The sequence below is a fragment of the Quercus robur genome, chromosome 1 (assembly GCF_932294415.1).
Source record: "Quercus robur chromosome 1, dhQueRobu3.1, whole genome shotgun sequence".
In the NCBI taxonomy this organism is placed as follows: Eukaryota; Viridiplantae; Streptophyta; class Magnoliopsida; order Fagales; family Fagaceae; genus Quercus; species Quercus robur.
Window position 1 is genome coordinate 18,147,905 of NC_065534.1, and position 21,428 is coordinate 18,169,332.

Here is a 21,428-nt window from a genome sequence, read left to right on the forward strand (position 1 = left end):
CACATGAATGTGTAAAATACAGTATGTGTGACAGCATTTTTGGCTACAATTTAAAAGGCCTTAATTCTTTTAACAAAACTCCACATTAATTGATTCTCAAAAAAAAAAAAAAAAAACTCCACATTAATCTTCATTGAGGCTTTGCCCTTCTCGCAACAAGAATCCATGTTGGACCTCAACCCTTCTTCTCTAATTCCCTTCTTCACCACCTTATCTCTCAGCTACCTCTTCATCCCACTGATCTTCATCTTCATCATCTTCCACTTCCTCTCAAACTCTCATCCCCATTCCAAAACCCCATGTCCACAATCATACCCCATAATTGGAAACCTCCCAGGCTTCCTTCGAAACCGCCATAGATTCCATGATTGGGTCACCGATATGCTTTCCCAAACCCCATCTTCTACTCTCCGAGTCCGTTCCTTCCTTGACCTCTCCCATGGAATCGGCACCGCAAACCCCACAAACCTCGAACACTTCCTCCACCTAAACTTCCCAAACTACATCAAAGGCTCTCGCTTCTACAGCGTCCTCAATGAACTCCTTGGTGATGGTATTTTCAATGTCGACGGTCATCTCTGGACTCTTCAACGCAAGATTGCAAGTCATGAATTCAACACCAGATCACTCAAACACTTCATTTCTTTCACTGTCAATTCCGAAATCTCGAACTCCCTCATTCCTTACCTCTCTAGCAACGAAGATAAAGTCATTGATCTTCAAGACGCGTTGCAAAGGTTCGGTTTTGACAACATATGCCACGTTGCTTTTGGTGTAAACCCCACGTGTTTAGCCTCCGACAACATGTATCAGAACTCGCCAAGCTCTAACTTTGTTAAAGCTTTCAATGTTGCCGTGGAGATTAGCTCTTTAAGGATGTTGTCACCACTGCCTATAATATGGAAGATCAAGAGGTTTCTCAACATGGGCTCCGAAAAGAGATACAAAGAAGCACTAAAAGTGATCAACCACTACGCAATGGAAATCATTAGGTCCAAAGAAGAAGAAGAAGAACAACAACAAGATGGCAGTGAAGAATCACTTCGAAATCAAGACTTGCTATCGAGATTCATGTACTCCTCGAGCTTGAACACACAGGATTTTAAAGACAAAGAACAAAACAGGAAGTTCTTGAGAGATATAGTCATAAGCTTCATACTTGCTGGGAGTGAATCAACCTCGACGACCTTGACATGGTTCTTTTGGTTGATCTCAGGGCATCCTCGATGTGAGCAACGAATATACGAAGAGCTGTTGTCAAACTCATCAATGGTGCAAGGAAAACAGTGCGGTAATATTCTCAGCTATGATGAGTTAAAGAAACTCCATTACCTACACGCAGCCATAACCGAGTCAATGAGGTTGTTCCCACCTGTACCGATGGAGTCAAGATTAGCGGTGGATGATGATGTTTTGCCTGATGGGACCTACGTGGGAAAGGGCTGGTTTTGTGATTACTCAGCTTATGCAATGGGGAGGATGGAGAAGATTTGGGGAAAGGATTGTAGGGAGTTTAGGCCTGAGAGATGGTTAAATGATGATGGGGATTTTCAGCCGTCGGATCAGTTTAGGTTCCCTGTGTTTCATTGTGGGCCCAGGATTTGCTTGGGTAAAGAGATGGCTTATGTTCAGATGAAGTCTGTGGTGGCAGCTTTGATGTTTGAGTTTGAGATCATGGCTATTGATGGTGGTGCGAGTCCAGAGAAGATGATGAACCCGCCTTACATGCTATCACTACTAGTTAAGATGAGAGGTGGATTGCCTGTGAGGATAAAGAGGAGACAGCAATGACTGACACATGAAAGGCGGGTAGGAAATTGTGTGGTGGGCATCAAATCTAGACATGGCAAAACGGGTCAGAATTTTCTAACCCGACCCGACCCGACCCGACCCGAAAAATACCCGACCCGAACCCGATTTTTTTGACCCGAAGCAAAAACGGGTTGACCCGTGACCCGACCCGTGTTTTGTGCGGGTCAACCCGACCCGACCCGCGACCCGACCCGAACCCGAACCATTTTTTTTAAAACTTTTTTTTTTGGTAAAAAAAAAATAGTGAAATTAAGACAATATTGGTTTAATTGTTTATTGTGAGTTTTAAGGAAACAATTGATACATTTACATAACTGCATGCAAATTAATTGAAAAATAAATGATTGAGCATTCTATAATGAGTAAAGATTTTTAGATATCAAATAGCAAAGTACATGCCAAGATAATCTGGTTACAATAAAGTTAAAAACAGATTTAAAATTGTAAATATGTGTGAGACACATTCACAAGTGTGAAAATAGTAAAGCCAAAGTATCAAATTAACATAAATTATGAATGCTTAGATCTATTTTTTAACAATTTATGTTCAAAATAAATGGCTTTTCAAAATAAATTATGATATTTCCTAGAGTGTGTGCTGCTTAACAATGATATGACCTTCATAAAAGAGACTAGGTATAAGTAAGTAAGCAATCAAACTTTAATGTATATCTCAAATTGAAATAGAGTGTCAACCACAATTGATAATAGATTATAAAATTAAATTTTAAAATTGTAACTTTCTTATATGTTTTTATTCTTTATCAAATGAGTTATCCAATAAGTCATTTGTAATTTTTTTTTTTTGGGAATGTTGATATTGTGTAAAAATAAAACTTGTATATTTGTTTTACTTATCTTTGTGTTGTTTTGTTTTAGATAGCAATGTTAGGATTTGTATAATTTTAAAATTATTGAATAAGTATTAATAAGTTTAACTGAGTTTATTCATGATATAAGTAGTGAATTCAAAATAATGCATTTTACATCAAATAATATGTTGCATAACTATCCAAATGACAAATACATATTGTTTTCTTTATAATAAAAATAAAAAAATAAAAAAAATAAAATAAATAAAAAATAAAAAATCTCATGTGAAAAATACGGGTCAACCCGACCCAACCCGACCCGACCCGCAACCCGATTGACCCGAACCCGTTTTCAACCCGCTTAAAATGACCCGTTTTTGACCCGTGACCCGTTTGACCCGTGACCCGATTGACCCGACCCGAACCCGACCCGACCCGCCCGTTTTGCCATGTCTAATCAAATCAAACACAAGTTCAAACTATAACACTTTTTTTTAGGCAGTGGGATTGTATTGAATTATTGATAATTGTTTAGCCCATAGAAACCAAAATGTTCAAACGCTCCAATGATGCTGTTTTCCAGGTTTTGTACTCCCAAGTTTTCTTGATCCAGAATATTATTGCTTCTGGAATAATGTGTGTATATGTATACAGAGTAAAAATAGTCAAATATAATGTTTTACAAAATTTGTGACAAAGTAGCATTGTTTTGAAAATATTTAGTAATTTATCACTTTTTTAGTATTTGAGTTCCACAAAATTGAGTTCTAAATAGTACTCGAGTTCAGTAAACTCGAGTTCCTAATGAGTCGCCAGTGTGGCACTGCTGACCTAAAATTTATATAATTAAAAAAAAAAATGTGATACTCAATATTAGTGAAATCAAATATTTCTTTATAGTACTCGAGCTTAGTGCAGTTGAGTTTTTTTTTTTTTTTTTTTGAATAGCTTGAATAATCAAACTTAGTGGCTTGACATTAGCCAACAAACCATTAAATAGCTTGCATGCCCATGTCAAGAAGATGCATGATATTCAAGAAGTTTCATCCATGAAGAAATGCAAGAGCTTGCATTAAATGTTCTTTATGAATTATCAAAGAAGATGGTCACGAACAACACTTGACATGCAAACCAAATTCATGCTTCTTTTCTTTGGCCATAAATGTTTGCCATTTTCTTTGACTTGATAAGTTTCTTTGACTTGCAAAAGTGAGTTCCTACGGAAGAGACAAAGAAAAGAAAAAAAAAGTGTCACTACGTGAGACAGAGAGATAGAAAAGAACTCGACTGTATGAAAAGTAGAAAAAGGGGAAAAAAAGAAAAAAGAAAGAAAAAAAGAAGTACTCGACTGTATGAAGCTTGAGTACTATAAAGAAGTACTTGATTTCAGTAATATCGAGTACTACATTATTTTTTTAATTACACAAATTCCTGGTCAGTAGTGTCATGCTAGCGACTCACTAGGAACTCGAGTTCACTGAACTCAAGTACTATTTAGAACTCAATTTTGTGGAACTCGAGTACTAAAAAAGTGGTAGATTGCTAAATATTTTTGAAACAGTGTTAGTTTGCCACAAATTTTGCCAAAATGTGGTATTTGGCTATTTTCGCCTATATATATATATATATATGTGTGTGTGTGTGTGTGTGTGTACATGTTTGATGGAATAATGCATCTATATTTCTACCTCTTCACCAAGAGACTTTTAAATCAATGAGAAATTGGAAATAATAGATAGGTGACCACTGAGATGATAATGGGAAATTAGGAATTTTTGTGTAGCTCAAAAAGATGATAGCGGTTAGCTAATAGGGAGATGTACCCAAAAAAAAAAAAATCATAATATTTGTCTTATCCAGAATATTCAGATTCAATCCTCATCATTAATTACCATGATTGGAATTGGAAAACGAATTCTATAGCATTGGTGACAAGTGGTGGTCTATTGTAAAACAAAATTTGAGCCACTAGATTCTTTCTTTCTTTTTCTTTTTTTTCTTTTTTTTTTTTTGGGTAGAAAGGGAAATTCATTAAAAACTAAATAGCAAATAAGGGTTCAGGGCAGAGCCTGTTAACATACAATCTATTGGCATCAGCTTCCAAAATACTAGAAAAGTCCACAGGTAGACTAGAAAACACAATAAAATCACTCTCAAGCAAAGTGCCTAATCTAGCCAAGTAGTCTACACACTTGTTTGCCTCCCTGTAAATATGTCTAAAACTCTTCTGAGGAATCCGGGTAACCATGTGCCTGCAGTCATCCATAATAGAGGATACAATAGTATTAGAATAAGTTTGTGAGTTAAAGGCATCCACAATGGCTTTAGCATCTAACTCAATAATGACAGAATGAGCATGAATTTGTAAGCACAACTGCAGTCCATCTCGAAGAGCCTATAATTCTACCATGAAACTTGTTGTATTCCCAATCCTCCTTACAAACCTTGTTACCCAATCACCTTTTTCATCTCTAATTAGACCACCTCTACCCACTAAACCAGAGTTGCTTGTTGTCGAGACATCAATATTCAAGGTGAGCCAACCAGCCCTCGGTTTCTCCCATTTGATGCTCTTCAGGATCATTCTTTTGGTCATGACCAGAGAATTGTTTGCAAAGAAAAAAATACTCTGAGGCACGATCCACAATTTCTTTGCCCAAGTTGGGATTTGGATTTTTATTTTTGAAAATGCATGAGTTCCTATCTTTCCAAAGCAACCAAATACCAAATAGAAAAACATGATTCCAAGGCAAAGGACCTGATATGTGGTGAAGATTAGATGTGGCATTGGCGTTTAGCCATTCCTGAAGACTCAAGGTGAAGAAGTTGGAGTTGTCTACCCGCCTTCCAAGTTGATGCCACACAGTTTTGCTAAAGGGATAATCACGCAACATGTATAGGATGGATTCTACTTCACGATTGCACCGAGGACACCAAGCCTCAACTTGCAACCCTCTGTCCAATAAGCACTAATTGACCTTGAGACTATGGTGCATACACTTCCAAACAAAAACTTGAATTTTAGATAGTGTTTACAACTTCCAAATCCACTTTCCTTTGAAAGGAGCATCCCTCATGGAATCCATGGCAAGCATGTACGCACTCGTAAGATCAAAATGCCCCCTTAGCCAAGTACTTCCAGGCCAACCTATCCTCTAATCTGGTAGTGAAAGGGATTGGAATGGCCTTAATATCTCTAAAAACCTTATCCGGAAAGGTTATTTGAATTGAAGACTAATCCAATTTGCCAGTATAACCCACCACATCCTTAATCTTTAAATTGGAGGCCTCTCTAGACAAAGGACCTTGAATGATATTCCTTAAAGGGCTGAAATTAGTCCAATTATCATTCCAAAATTCCAGATTGCTTTCAAAGCTCGGAAGCCATCTAATTCCTTTCTTAAAGTTTTCTTCAACTCGTAATATTCCCTTCCAAATTCTAGAACTAGGAAGCTTACTTGCATTTCTCGAGTTTAGCCTCTGAGGGTTGCAATACTTCATTCTAAGAACCTTAGCCCACGGGACCTTGTCTTCAGTATGGAATCTCCAATTCAGCTTTGCTAGAAGCGATGTATTCCTTCCTTTTGTTGTTTGAAGCCCCAATCCTCCTTCATCTTTAGGTCTTGTAACCTTCCTCCAACCCACCCAATGCATTTTCCCCTTATTTTCAGTTGATCCCCACAAGAAATTTATGTTAACCCTATCAATACCATCCAACACCTTACCAGGCAGCAAGTTACTTTGCATAATATATGTCGATATCGTTGAAGATGAAGCTTGAATCAAAACTGCACTCCCGGCCATGGATAGAAGGTTAGCCTTCCAACCCGCAAGCTTACTCTTCACTCTGTCCAACACAAATCCAAAGTCCTAGTTATTGTTTCCTTGATGCTTAATATGAAAGCCTAAGTATTTCCCCAAACTCTCCGTCTGATGGAAGCTGAGGATATCACTAAAAGCGTTCTTATCATCTTGATTAATATTTGGTGAAAAATATACCCTGGACTTAGTATCACTCACTGTTTGCCCGGAGCACCTACAAAAAGTGTCGAGAACCTCTCTGATGGCACTACAATTCTCCGCATTGGCCTTAGCAAAGAGCACTAGATCATCGACAAAAAAAGAAGGGAGAAGGAAGGACCACTCCTAGAAGCCTTGACCGGGCACCACACTTTAACCTCGCACTTTTCTTGAATGAGCTGACCTAAGAATTCCATACATAGGATAAAAATGTACGAGGACAGTGGATCTCCCTGCCTTATACCTCTAGAAGGCCTGAAAGGTTCGAGACTCCCTCCATTAAAAAGAAGCAATGTCGAAACAGATGATATGCAACTTATTATGATCTCAATGAGGTTGTCGGGAAAATTGTATCTAATCAGCATACCCTTTATAAAGCTCCATTCGAGTTTGTCGTATGCCTTTTTTAAGTCAATTTTAAGAGCCATATAGCCACCTTTTCCCTTAGCTCTCCCCATGGTGTGAATAATCTCTTGCACGACAATCGCATTATCAACTTTGATCCAACCTGGCACAAAAGCCGCTTGGCATGGGGAAATAAGCTAATCTAACAAGGGTCTAATTCTTCCAACCAAAATCTTGGAGACTACCTTATACACTGAGTTGCACAAACTTATGAGGTGCTAACTAACAATGGATTCAAGCCCTTGGGTCTTTAGAATGAGCACAACGTTGGTTCTATTTGGGTACTCCGGAATTTTTTTCTCTCTAAAAACAGCAAGCACCTCCTCACTAACCAACCTTCCCACAACAAGCCAATATCTTTGGAAGAATCCGACGTGCAGCCCGTCAGGATCAGGGGCTTTAAAGGCTTTTAAGGACCAGAGAGCAACTCCAATTTCCTCCTTCATCACCATGTGGCTAATACCATTTTTCTCTTCATTCGAGAGCTTGGGTTGCCACTGCAAATTATAACTGAAGTCTCAGGTTGCTGCCTCCTGAGATGTAGTGTAAATTTTAATAAATCCTTCTCTGATGTGATTTGCAACCTCTCTTTCCTTAGTCAATCATTCCCTCTCATCATTCTTAATTGCAATGATAAAATTTGGTTTCCTTCTAGCAAAAGCTGAAACGTGATAAAAGGATGTGTTCCTATCCCCCAAAATCATCCAATTAATTTTGGATTTAAGGGCCCAAAGATCTTTCTCTTGTTCTAACACAACATCCAGCTCCTTAATTAGATGATTCTCCAGAGCTACTAGCGAGGATGACAATTGATTGGCCAAAGCTTTTTGCACCCCATCAAGTCGAGCCAATACTCTTTTCTTTTTTTGGAAAATATTCCCAAACTGATTTTTATTCCATAAACTGGCCTGCCTGGAAAAGAATTCAATTGCTTCCATAAGCTTCCTTGGTTGCTGCCATGCCTGATTCACCACATTAGGAAAGAAGGGATTAGACAACCAAAAGGATTGGAACTTGAAGGGCCTAGTGAGATGCAACTGCCTTCTGGGGTTGGTTTCCATCAGCACGGGGCAATGGTCCGAGTGACACCTAGTTAAATGCAACACTTTAGCAGCCGGGTAGAGCAGACACCAGCTTAGATTCATAAAGAATCTATCAATTCTTTCTTGGATAAGACTATTGATCTCCCTTCTATTCGTCCACGTATATCTCGGCCCACTAAAACCCATATCCACCATGTTGCACTTATCAAGGCATTCCTTGAACATCAGTGATTTGTTTATGCTAACCGACCTACCCCCAAATTTATCATCTTCTGCAAGGGGCTCATTGAAGTCACCCGCAATTATCCAAGGCTTATTATGGAGGTTAGCAACTTTTAAAAGATTTTCCCACAACACCTGCCTCTCAACAATTCTAGGTCTAGCATACACAGCAGTAAAAGTCCAAGAAAGGTTAGAAGGTAATCCCTTGACTTCGACATATATTTCTTGCTTCGTGCTTGTGAGCTACACAACCTCCACTCTATCTGAATTCCATAATAGCCAAATGCCACCCGCATATCCAATCGTATCCATATGGATAGCACCATCAAATGGGAGACAGTCAGTAATTTCCTTTGCTCTGTCTCCCCTAATCCGTGTTTCCATGACTACCAAAATAACAGGATTATGATTCCTAGTCAGCTCCCTAACATGACTTTGAAAGTTGGGCTTCAGAGCCCTCTACAATTCCACACTATAATTTTCATGGTTAATTGATGAAAAGGAGTAGGACATTCATTCGGAGGAGGAAAATCTCTGCTTCCCTCCTCAAATTCCATCCCATCAATGGCACCATCTCTCTTGTCTTTCCCTTCCCTAGGCATAGAGTCAACAGATGCTGAATTCTAGAGTTGGCTTGAACATTTGGATAATATTCATGCAATGTCGATTCCCCATTATGGAGGTGGACATGGGTTGAGCTTTTAACATCCTTCTCTTCGAGTGTGTCTCCACTGTGTTTTCTTTGCACAACACTGGAACCTACGACATTTGGGGAAGCACCCCCTCCACACATTTCTTCGTTCCTCCTCTGGAGACAAGCCGTCAACCAGGAATTGCCACCACGAATTCGGCATCTTTTCCCAAGTTGGATCCATGAGTGGCAGAAAGCCCAACCTTGCACTGTCCTCCGTCAATCGAGAAATGTTTCTCCATGCTATTGCCAGCTTCCTGTCGAACCATCCCATCACATGCGTTGGCTTTGCTTTGATCTCTGCAATAACCACCTCCGAAATCTCCACAACCTTGCAGTCGAGATTGATGGCCCATCTTGATTCGTCCATTTGCTGTGAATTGGAAGCAATCAATGGAGCACTCACCGTCACCATTTTTACCCTAAGAATTCCAAATAGGAGTAGTGTTTGGAATGTGTTTTCCCGTTCCCCCTGTATCTGACTTAGACATCCACTTAGTTGCCCTACTCCTCGCAATGTCTTTTTTGCCCTTAACTGAAGGGTTGGATTAGATATCCAGTTGCTCGTCCACCTTTTTAACACCAAAGTTTGATTCTCGGCCCACACTCAATGGCCCAATGACCTCAGCACTCCTATTAATATCAATCTAACCTCTTATTTCACCATTTGGCTCCTGCCTGAGCCCATGTACAGTTTGGCCCAACTCGTGGCTTGAATGGTCCCTAGAGATAACAGAAGTATTTGTCCTCTTCTGCCCAGGCTTTCTATGTGTCACCAACGTCCAAGGTCCGTACTTGTCATCCTCTGTGCCAGCACCTCTGTCCTTCGTTATGCCACTACCTATTAAAGTACAGGACGAGTCATGCACTCCACTTTGGTTTGCTCCTTGGTACGTACTATTATCCGCTCCACTTCTCATCAGACCACCCTCTACCGGCGTCTCTGGTCTTTCAATGGTGAGTGGGCATGCTTCCTATGCCCTATCCTTTCACATGAGAAACAAAGCTTATGGAGCCCTTCCTAGACCACAGGTTGTTCAAACCTTCCTATAAGGACAGTGTTGATAAGCGGCTTGTTAATATCTAATTGTATGTAAAGTCTTGCATACCTCCCTCCGGCTTCCATGGCAGTATGGGAGTCAATCTGAAGTACTCTCCCTATAGATTCACCTATTTGTTTAAGCACTTCCATCTCATACAACTCCATAGGCAACTCATGCAATCTAACCTAGACCGTGATAGACGAGACACTAGCATAAGCTGGCTTGAAGAATGGCTCCTATGGCCTAATGGATAAAAAGTGACCCCCAATGAACCATGGCCCATTTTTCAGAACTGCATCCATGTCTTCTTTCAATGAGAATCTGACTGAATAGAATTCTTTATCAAGATTAACACAATCCAATGTCTCAGTCGGTTTCCAAAGTAGGTTGAGTCTACTCTGGAGAAAATTGAATCCTACCACTCTGCCATATAGTTTAATGATCAACGCATTAGACCACAGTTTTCTGATACGAAGTTTGGTTTCCCTCGTGAGTTGCACCGCCGCTAGCCCCTCACGGAGCTCTTCCACCTCCTCATCTGAATCCGCCTCCATATCCATGAGGTCCGAGAAGTCAAATGCCTTGGCATAAGCTCCTGGAATCTCACCCACCAATTTATCTTTGAAGGTTTTCTTAGGAGTCCCCCAAGAGTTCTGGCCTCCCTGCGAATGTCCACCCTTGCTTAAGCCATCATTAAACTCAGCATGGTGTCCTTCCTTAACCTTCTTTTTGGTCCTGGATAGCTCAGTGATTAAAGCCAAACTCAAAATAAGAAACTCTACTATATGTTCATTAAACTAATATTTAATTTTTTAATTAAATTTTTTTTACAATTGAGAAAATTTATCATTGATAATGATATTCAATTATAGAGTTATTATGCTAAGGACCGAAAAAAGCACCAAAACAATCCTTTAGATCGAGTTAGACAACACAACAATATCCAAATATTGAAGTCTCAGTCTTTTAATTTTGGATTTCAAAGAAACAAATAAGCAAAAAAGCCAAAGTATTATACCAAACACATTATTATAATAAAGCATAACTCAATTTGTTTTCCTTAAATTGCAGCAACTTCTACAAAAATACACACATGTCAATACTTCAAATAGACACATGTTCAAACTTATATTTAAATGAAAACTTCTTTAAACAAGCCCCTCGGGCTGTGTTGATCCAGCAATGATTGACACATCAAAGGTATGCAGGAAATCATGTGGTGAGCATCAAATTAAACACCCAAAGTTCCAAAATATAACACTTTTTTAAGGCAGCGGTATTGTATTGAATTATTAATAATTGTTTAGCCCATAGAAGCCAAAATGTTCAGACACTCCAATGATGCTGTTTTCCAGGTTTTTTACTTCCCCAAGTTTTCTTAATCCAGAATATTATTGCTTCTGGCATAATGCATATATAATTATATATGTACATTGCTTGGTCGAATAATGCATCTATATTTCTACCTCTTCAGCAGGAGACCGTTAAATCGATGAGAAATTGAAATATAACAGATAGGTGACCACTGAGATGATAATGGGAAATTAGGAATTTTTGTGTAGCTCAAAAAGATGATAGTGGTTAGCTAATTGGGAGAAGTACACACACACCCAAAAAAAAAAGAAAAAAAAAACCCATAATATTTGCCTTAACCAGAATATTCAGATTCAATCCTCATCATCAATTGCCATGATTGGAATTGGAAAACGAATTCTATAGCATTGGTGACAAGGGGTGGTGTATTGTCATTGTATATCAAAATTTGAGCCACTAAATTCTCTTTTTTTTTTTTGTGGAGGTAAGGCTTGTCGTAGGGTCCAAGCTGAAACACTGAAATGAGGTTAAAAAATTATTTATTAAATGCAAGAAACGACTCCACTGGGGATCGAACCCAGAATCTCTGGTTCCGTAGACCAGCGCCTTATCCATTGGGCCATGGAGTCAAGCTGACGGACTGCTCTATTTTCAATTTACAAAACCGCGCACACCAATCTCATTAATTTATATGGTTCCTGTTTGTCAACTCATATAAGTTTTTTGAGCCTAGAGTGCACCGAGTTGTTTGAACTTGGGCCTGTTGGAATATTTTAATTGGCCCAAGAATATTGATACTTGCCCATTTACATTAAAGGGGACCAAAATATGAATTCAAAAGTTTGTTAGAATATTTTGATGGTATTTACGATTTAAAATGCTCATTCCACAATTGCAATAAAAAATGAAAAAGTAAGTATAAGTGCAATCACTCTATAAACAAATTAGTAGGACAACTTTTTAAAATTTAAAAAAAAAAAAATTATATCAATGGTAGATTTCCATTGTTTGTGAATTCTTATGGATAAAAATTGTTTATCAACAAACAAATATAATCTATTCTAGAAAAAGATTAAGCGTACCTCTCAAGGATTAAAGGATTAAAGCCAAACTCAAAATAAGAAACTCTACAGCATGTTCATTAAACTAATATTTAATTTTTTTTTTTTTTTTTTTTTTACAATTTAGAAAATTTATCATTAATAATGATATTCAATTATAAAGTTATTATTCTAAGGACCCAAAAAAGGACCAAAACAATTTTTTACGCTCCATTTGTTTCGATGTAAAATATTTGTAGGAAAATATTTTCTTATTTTACGGTGTTTGTTTTGCAATAAAATATTTAGTCAAAAGTAAAATATTTTTAGTCAACCAAATTAACCTACACAAATATGTGTAAAATATTTTACACTTAAAATTTTGATAAAACATTTTACATTTATTCACTAACTCTCATCCTAATAACTCTCACACTATCTCTCCTTCTCAGTTTTCTCTCACAAGTCACAACCCAACCCATTGCTTCTCTCACCCACCAATCCATCTCTCCCATAACCCATTGGCGCTACCCATTGACCGACACCATCCACAGATTGGTGCCACCCACCAACAGCGCCACCCACCTACGGTGCCACCCGTAGACCAACTCCACACCTCTTCTCTCCTCTCGTCTCTCTCACAAAATCCATCGAGATTTGGCTGTTGAGCTGCGGCTTGGGTTTTTGGTGGTAGCTCTGATCTTGCTAGTGACTGTTCTAATCTAGCCACTGCTAGATTTGCTGGGTTGTTGGATTTTTAGATTAGATTCTATATTCGTGGGTTTTCTTTTCAAGTTTTTGATATGGTTTTGTGGGTGTTTTTGCCTTTCTAATATGGATTTTTGGGTTGTTGGTGGTTGTTTTTTGGGTAGTTGGTGGTTGTTTTTTTGGTAGTTGGTTGCGGTTTTTTGAATCTTTGGTGGTGGTTGGTGGTGGTTTTGACGGCTATTTTTTGAATAGTCGGTGGTGATTCTGGTGGCTCTTTGGTGTTTAGGTAAGTGGATGACAGTAGCTGATTGGATGGGATTACAGTGGGTGTGTTTTTGCAATGGTTGGTGGTGGCCGGGTATATGGTGGCTAGTGGTGACTGATTTATATTTGCAATGTTTAATTCACAACAATAACCAAACGCTTGCAAATATTTTACATTTGAAAATATTTTACATTAAAACAAACAGAGCCTTAGAAACAATCTTTTAGATGGAGTTAGACAACACAACAATATCCAAATATTGAAGTCTCATTCTTTTAATTTTGGATTTCAAAGAAACAAATAAGCAAAAAACCAAACTATTATACCAAACACATTATTATAATAAATCATAACTCAATTTTTTCCTTAAATAAAGGTTTTTTTTTTTTTTTTTTGGTTTTGGTAACAAAAGGGAGTTTTGTTTTTGTTTTAGAATGGGGCCACTCGCCACATATATGAATGAAGTGGTCACTTTAATTTTGAATTTTTGTAGTCAAACTTCAATTTCAAAGAACCGATTTTCATTTTTTTTTTTCTGTGAAAAAGCTGATTTTCAATTTTCGGGGCCAGATATGAATTTTTTTTAATATAAATAAAACTCTTAAATATTAGTACTTAATTATATAGTATACCTAAAATATATTCCAAATCGACACACCTTATAAAAAAATCCCAAACCATTTTCATCATTGCTTAAATCGGTTTGAAGTGACAATATAGGTAGTTTTTTTTTTTTTTTTTTTTTTTTTTTTTTTAATGTTTTGGAAACAAAACAATATTTGTGCGGTAGATACATAGAACAAAAAAACACATACTTAGAATTTAGAAATATCCTTAGACAGTATCTAAAAAAATACAAAAAATATATATATATATATATATATATATATATTTAGAAGCATTCTCTATAAGAGAATATTTAAATTAAGTTAGGGTAGAATTTCTACCTTGTATTTGAAAAAAAAAATCTTAGAAATAGTCTGAAAAGCTTCTGTTAACTTGGGCTTAAATTAATTAAATTTTCGGTTTTTAAAAACTGGAGTGAATCGGTGATATCGTAAAGGACCTATTATAGTTTGGGCTCATCTTTATTTGTGAGCCCAAGTCTAACCATTAAGATAATCGTTCGAACTTGAGCCTGTTTCAACGTGAGCTTGAAGGTAAAAAAGTTACGTAGCTTCGGTTGAATGTTTCGTACATATTATTAATACCAACACGTCTTCTCTCCACTACATAAAACCTAGCTCTAATATCATAACCTTTTCCGGATCTCATTCCTTACTATCCAAGCAATGGATTCTAACATGAAGATAATCCCTTTGATCGATTACCAGACGCTCTCTTGGTCTCTATCTTCAAAAAAAAATCTTAGACTTAGAGCCCAAAACTCTAGTCAGTTGCTTTCTAGTCTCCAAACACTTCGCTTCTCTCTTCCTCCGACTCTGGCCTAGTAGTGCAGAAGGAGTCTAGAGATTCTGACGTGTTAAAGATGTTTCGAGAGATCAAATGTTTGAAAATCCAGAGTGACTCTTCCAGAGCCTAGCTCTGCCTATGGCTAGATATAATATCTGATAATCAATGCATGCTTAAGAGGAATATTCCACTCTATACTCTACCAATAAAAATTTACCACGTGTTTTCCTAATTAATTAAATACTATCATTATTAACTTATTAATACTACCGTTATTAATTAATAGTAGTATTTAATTAATTAGGTGAACATGTGGTAAGTTTTTATTGGTAGAGTATAGAGTGAAGTAGGAAAAGTAGAACAAAAAATTTGGACTCGCTTAAGAGAGTTGTGGTTTGTGACTCGGAGAATCAAGGAAAGATATGTATGGAAAAAGAAGATATTGTGGAATGTAGGACTAGGAGTTCACACCTTGATCAGGATACAAATAAACATCCCATTATCGTGGCATGGTGTTGCATGTGCCCATCTTGGATTTGCCCGTGAATGGATACACAATGAAGGAGGCGACACTTACTTTGTTCGCTCCAGATGATTTCAAAATGAGGATTTTCTCAAAGAAACCCTCAAAGTTTATAAAGATGATGAAGACGAGTGGAAGATTTTCAGTGAACTTATTCATGTTTTTTCCAAATTCGCTTGATTTATGATGATGAGGAATGGAGGATCTTTGCTGAAGAAAGAGGCATGTGCATGTACATTATTCCTTAGCTATGAACATTTTCATTCTATAGGATAGATTAGAATTGGTGATGCTTTTGGTTATGGTCAATTTGTTTCTTTAATTCATTTATCATTTTTGCAATTTGCATATGTATAAAAAGACACAAGCTCTAGAGCTGCTCTGAGCAGAAAAATGGGCTAATAAATTGCTCCTCTTCTTGTTATAGTTCATTCCTGCAAGTGTTTTTATTTTCTATATATATATATATATATATATTTTTTTTTTTTTTTTCTATCATTCCATAGTAGCACCTTGTGTTACCAAAAATGCTGTAGTAGTGAAAAAAAAAATGTTGTAGTGCTTTGACCAAATCACAACTTGTCACTATTAATTTTTTCTTGCCTTATATAAAAATCAAAGTTTAAAATAGGAAAAAAAAAAAAAATCAAACACATGACATTATAATTGATGGAGTATGAAGTGGAATACTCATAGTGAGATAGATGTTTTCTATTTGACCGTGGACGACCACTGCAAACTATCACTACTTGCTTGTGACACCGTGTTGCCAATCCTTGAGACCACCACTTCTATGTGAGGTAGAGAAAAGGGTGGGTGGGTTGGGGTGGGGGGAGGAGGGTATATATGTGGAAGCCAAGTTGGAAGATGGGGATTTTGTGCAACCAAGATTTGGAAAATATTTTATCAAAACTATTTTGGTAAAATAGTTTACACTAGTACACATATTTTTCACTTGTTTTCAAATTGACCAAAATTTTACAATTAAACAAACAGATACCCCCATGCTCATGTAGCTAAAAGTCTAAAACACATGATCATTATTTTCCTCCCCCCACCCCCATGAACATTCTTAAAGCAGCTATTACTTTTGCATTTGGTGTGTGTGTGTCAAAGTATATTCGTTTATCTCTAAACTATCAGTATATGTTAATTTTATCTCTAAGATTTCAAGTAACAGTCTGATTTTACCATCATTCCTACTTATGGTCAAAGTTTATGGCCAAAATCACATAGAATGTGCATCCTTTGAACTATTTGATCCTAGATTACTAAATATTGAGGTTAAATATATAGGTTGAATGACTCATTTTGTATGGCAGTTTCATCAAAATACCTCGATTTTTAAAAGTCGAATAGAAGAAATATCAACATTGATTAAATTATTTCTAAATCTTCAAGAACTAAATTGACATAATTAATAGTTTAATGACTATTTTTTTTTAACCCAATTCAATAACTAAAGTGAACATTAACAACATAGTTCAAGAACCAAATATCTTCTTTTTTAAAATAAAATTCTTTTAGAGTTCTAATTGTCAAAGACAATGGCTGATATAATTTTCTTGTTATTCTAAATATTTGGTTTAGATGCAGAACCGTGTGATAAGATTGTTGATACTAGCAAGGACACCAACAGGCAACTCAAAGGAAGTTGATCAGGCTTGCTTATGAAGAACTTTATCATGGATTGGATCTTATCAAGCAAGTTAATCACGGAAACCAAAAGAACCAAATACCTTAAAAAACATAACTTTCTAAAACACATTCCAAACACATTTAAAATAAATAAATAAACTCCTAAAACGAAACATATTCCTCACTGCTGAAACCAGTTTAAGCGGCAATATAGGTGGGGTTAGTTTAACTAAGAAACACATTCTTATCATTTATCATCTTTAAAAATGTACGCCGTCAAGGCTGAACCACGTAACTCTCGTGTTCTCAGTGTTCCTATTCTATGCTTCCTCTTCCGCATCCATACTAGCATACACAACATGGTATAACACATCGCGTTATTGCTAATAATATTAATATTTATTTAACATGGTATCAGAGCAGTAGAGCCGCTGACGTCATCCTTGACGTGTCGCTGACATGTATTGGGGCTTGCGTGTCATGCTGACGTGGAGTGATGACATCATCAAGTGACATCAGTGACAGTTTTGGCGAGTGGAAGGCGCGCGCTAAGTCCACCGGCGCATGAAGTATATGCCAAAAATCCTGGAAGCGCGTGAGAGCGCGTGTAAGCTCGGATGATGGCCGGATTCTCAGGTTCTATAGATCGGTGGACGAGGAGGCTGTAATGGCGGCGCGTGTGCCAAGAACACGATCTAGAAGTCAGGAATCTGAGGTGGCGCATGGGAGATATTCCGGAGCTAATTGCGGCGTATGGAGGCGCGTGGCTAGTTTTCAGTTGACCGGATTTCTAGGTTTTCCTCACGAGAGGTCCAGGAGCGCGTCTGTGGGGTCGGTTTCGACAGGCGAAGGCTTGATGAATGAAGTTTGGCTCTGTGACGGTAGTTTGAGGAAGGCAATGGTCTTGTAGTGTTGATGCGACTTCTAACAGTGGCTTGACTATATCGAAGAGTTTTGACAGCAACAGTAGAAAGCCAAAAGTTGAATCTACGCGAAAAACTGAGCAAGATAGGCCTTTTCGAAAATTTTGACTTTTGGTCAAAGGTCAACGCAAAAAGTCAAAGTCAACTAGTTCGAGTAAAGTCAACGGATACTGGTTCGGGTAGGTTCCGGGTTTCCGGGTCGGGTCACGGATTGAGCAGTAGAGCCGCTAACGTCATCCTTGACGTGTCGCTGACATGTACTAGGGCTTGCGTGTCTGATGACGTGTCATGCTGTTGTGGAGTGATGATGTCATCAGGTGACATCAGCGACAGTTTCGACACGTGGAAGGCGCATGCCAAGTCCACCGGCGCGTGAAGTATATGCCAAAAATCCTGGAAGCTCGTGAGAGCGCGTGTAAGCTCGGATGATGCCCGGATTCTCAGGTTCTGTAGATCGGTGGACGAGGAGACCGTAATGGTGGCGCGTGTGCCAAGAGCACAATCTAGAAGTCAGGAATCTGAGGCGGTGCATAAGAGGTATTCCGAAGCTAACTGCGGCTCGTGGAGGCGCGTGGCTAGTTTTCAGTTGACCGGATTTCTGGATTTTCCTCACGAGAGGCCGAGGAGCACGTCTGTGGGGTCGATTTCGATAGGCGAAGGCTTGATGTGCACAGATCTGAAAAGTTAAGTCACGGCTTTGTTGAGTTTGTGGATCTTGGACACAATACTGAGCCACGGTGGCTGCGAGAGCCGTGGAGTCTAGATCCAGCAGAGAAGCATGTGTGACTTCTGATGGTGATGTGCACGTGATATTCTTCTTTGCTTGCTAGAGATGTTTTGTTTGATGCCAAGAACGAAGTTTGGCTCTGATACCATGTTAACTATTAGCATTGTACACCATATTGAATATGCTAATATAGATACGGAAGCGAAAGCATAAAGTATAAAACACAATAACACACGAGGGTTACGTGGTTCAGCTTAATGGCCTACATCCACAGAGGAAACCCTAAAAGGCTACATCAATAATATATTATAGTGTAAAACAAATCCTATGTTACAATGAATCATAACATGTGTATATATAGTAGACTAAACCCTAGACTAATAAACTTTTAGTACAAGTAGGAGACTTGGCTTGCACACAAAATAGAATTAGGTTTGGGCCTATGCTAATGGGCTAATATATCTCTAACACCCCCTCTCAAACTCAAGATGGAAGCTTGATGAAATCTTGAGATTTGATAAGGTTGAGAAGATCACTTGAATGAAGTTTGGCTCTGTGACGGTAGTTTGAGGAAGGTAATGGTCTTGCAGTGTTGATGCGACTTCTAACAGTGGCTTGACTATACCGGAGAGTTTTGACGGCAGCAGTAGAAAGCCAAAGAAGATGAACGCAACGAAAAAAAATACCGAGGAAGACAAAGATTACTCTTAAATATACCGTAAGAACAGAAAACCATGGCCACAAGAAGGTGACTCTGATACCATGTTAAATATTAGCATTGATACACCATGTTGAATATGCTAGTATGGATGTGGAAGCGAAAGCATAAAGTATAGAACACATTCAGCCTAACGGCCTACATCTGTTGACTTTACCCGAACTAGTTGACTTTGACTTTTTGTGTTGACCTTTGACCAAAAGTCAAAATTTCTGAAAGGGCCTATCTTGCTTAGTTTTTCGTGTAAATTCCAATTTTGGACACCGTTTCTTCATTTAAAACGCCAAAATTGGTCAATTGGCATATTCTTCATTGTGGTTTCTTCAAAGGCATTCTTCAAGGCATCTCCAAGGGATCTTCTCATGCTTATCCAACCTCAAGCCTTCATTGGGCTTCCACCTTGAGTTTGAGGGAGGGTGTTAGAGATATATATTAGACATATATTAGCCCAATGTAATAGGCCCAAACCCAGTCCTGCTTGTATTAGTAGTCTAGGGTTTAGTCGCCTATACTCATATTATGGTTCATTGTAACATAGGTTATTATACTACACTCTTACAGAATAAAGATGTAGCCTTTAAGGGATTCCTCCGTAGATGTAGGCCGTCAAGGCTGAACCACGTAACTCTCGTGTTCTCAGTGTTCCTATTCTATGCTTCATCTTCCGCATCCATACTAGCATACACAACATGGTATAACACATCGCGTTATTGCTAATAATATTAATATTTATTTAACAAAAAAAACACACACACATGCATGTATATATATATTAACACCAACAAGTCCTCTATCCACTCCATAAAAACCTAGATCTAATATCATAACCTTTTTATAGGGTGGGGTTTGGATACACGTTTTAAGTTTTGTGTTTGCGTTTTACTCTCTTTTTTTTTCTTTTTTTTCTTTTTTTTTTTTCTTTTTTTCAAGCTGCGTTTCAGTGGGACTTGAGCAGTTACGGCTACTGTTCATGAACACTAGCCGTAACTTTTGACTATTCCGTGAACAGTGCATCCGTGCACTGTTCACAGGTCCCACAACTTCACTTTTCAGTCATTTTTTCATTAAAAATTGGTCTCACGACACTATTTACACATTTAAAAATTATTTTGCTACAGTGTTTTTAGTTTTTAGTTTCAGCAAAATAAGTTCTATCCAAACGGACTTTAGATCTCATTCCACGCCATCAAAGCATGGATTCTAACCATGAAGATAATCCCTTCGATAGATTACCAAACGCTCTCTTGTTATTAATCTTTGACAAAATCTTAAAGGTAGAGCCCAAAACCCTAGCCAATTGCTTTCTAGTCTCCAAGCACTTCACTTCTCTCATCTCTCAAACCTACTCCAACACCAACACTGATTTTCTACCAATGGAAGCCCCTGCCACTCCTCAATCTAAGAAAACCTCTCGAAGATCATTCAAGAACCGCTTCACCGACATCTTAAGCAAACTCAGTAGAAAGCCCAAGCCAAGGGTTTCTATTTCCTCCTCTTCTTGGGACCAAGTACTACAAAAGGAGATTCGAGCTTCTTCAATCTTCTTAATGTGGAAGGCGTTTTTTGGGGCTGAACTTCGTGACAGCCTCTTTCTCTTTGCAGAATTCTTTCGACCCTTTAGAGAATATAACGTTTTAATAGAAGTGACAGGGTTTACTCGAAAGAAGAATGTAGGTTTCTTTGAGTCTTTTAACTGTTTTTATATTGATGAAGCATTTCAGAGGCATCACTATGTTGAAGATATAATATCCAATAATCGTTGTACTCTTAAGAGAGTTGTGGTTTGTGACTCGAAGAATCGGGGAAAGGTGTGCATGAGAGAAGAAAATATTGAAAAGGGTAGGAATATCAAATATGCACTATAAATACAAAATTAGCGACAGAACTAGGATTCAAAGTCGAGGAGTGCAAATATAATTTTCTTGAGGGGGGCAAATATAATTTTTCTTGGACTTATTTTCTAAAATCTTAAATATATACTTACTATTTAATATTTAAAAAAAAATTTAGGGGGGGCCACAGTCCCCCTCAGCTTGTACATGGTTCTATCCCTGTACAGAATTGTATTGTTTTGGCACGATGTGGAGGGTGCTTGTTTTGAATTTGCCTAT

At 37.9% G+C, this 21,428-nt stretch overlaps 1 protein-coding gene and 1 non-coding gene across 2 annotated transcripts; one reads left to right on the forward strand and one right to left on the reverse strand.

The window, feature by feature from the left end:
- Window positions 1-1,857, forward strand: LOC126723982 (cytochrome P450 94A1-like). Its single transcript, XM_050428022.1, has one exon. It carries the CDS (start codon window positions 166-168, stop codon window positions 1,789-1,791), a length of 1,626 nt encoding a protein of 541 aa, XP_050283979.1. The 5' UTR covers window positions 1-165; the 3' UTR covers window positions 1,792-1,857.
- Window positions 1,858-11,918: 10,061 nt separating this feature from the next.
- Window positions 11,919-11,991, reverse strand: TRNAR-ACG (transfer RNA arginine (anticodon ACG)). The gene has a single exon. It is a non-coding gene; the product is annotated as a tRNA-Arg (tRNA).
- Between the last annotated feature and the right edge of the window lie 9,437 nt (window positions 11,992-21,428).

Excerpts from the sequence above, each read along its gene's own strand:
- LOC126723982 (XM_050428022.1), top strand. The coding sequence starts at position 166 with ATGTTGGACCTCAACCCTTCTTCTCTAATTCCCTTCTTCACCACCTTA.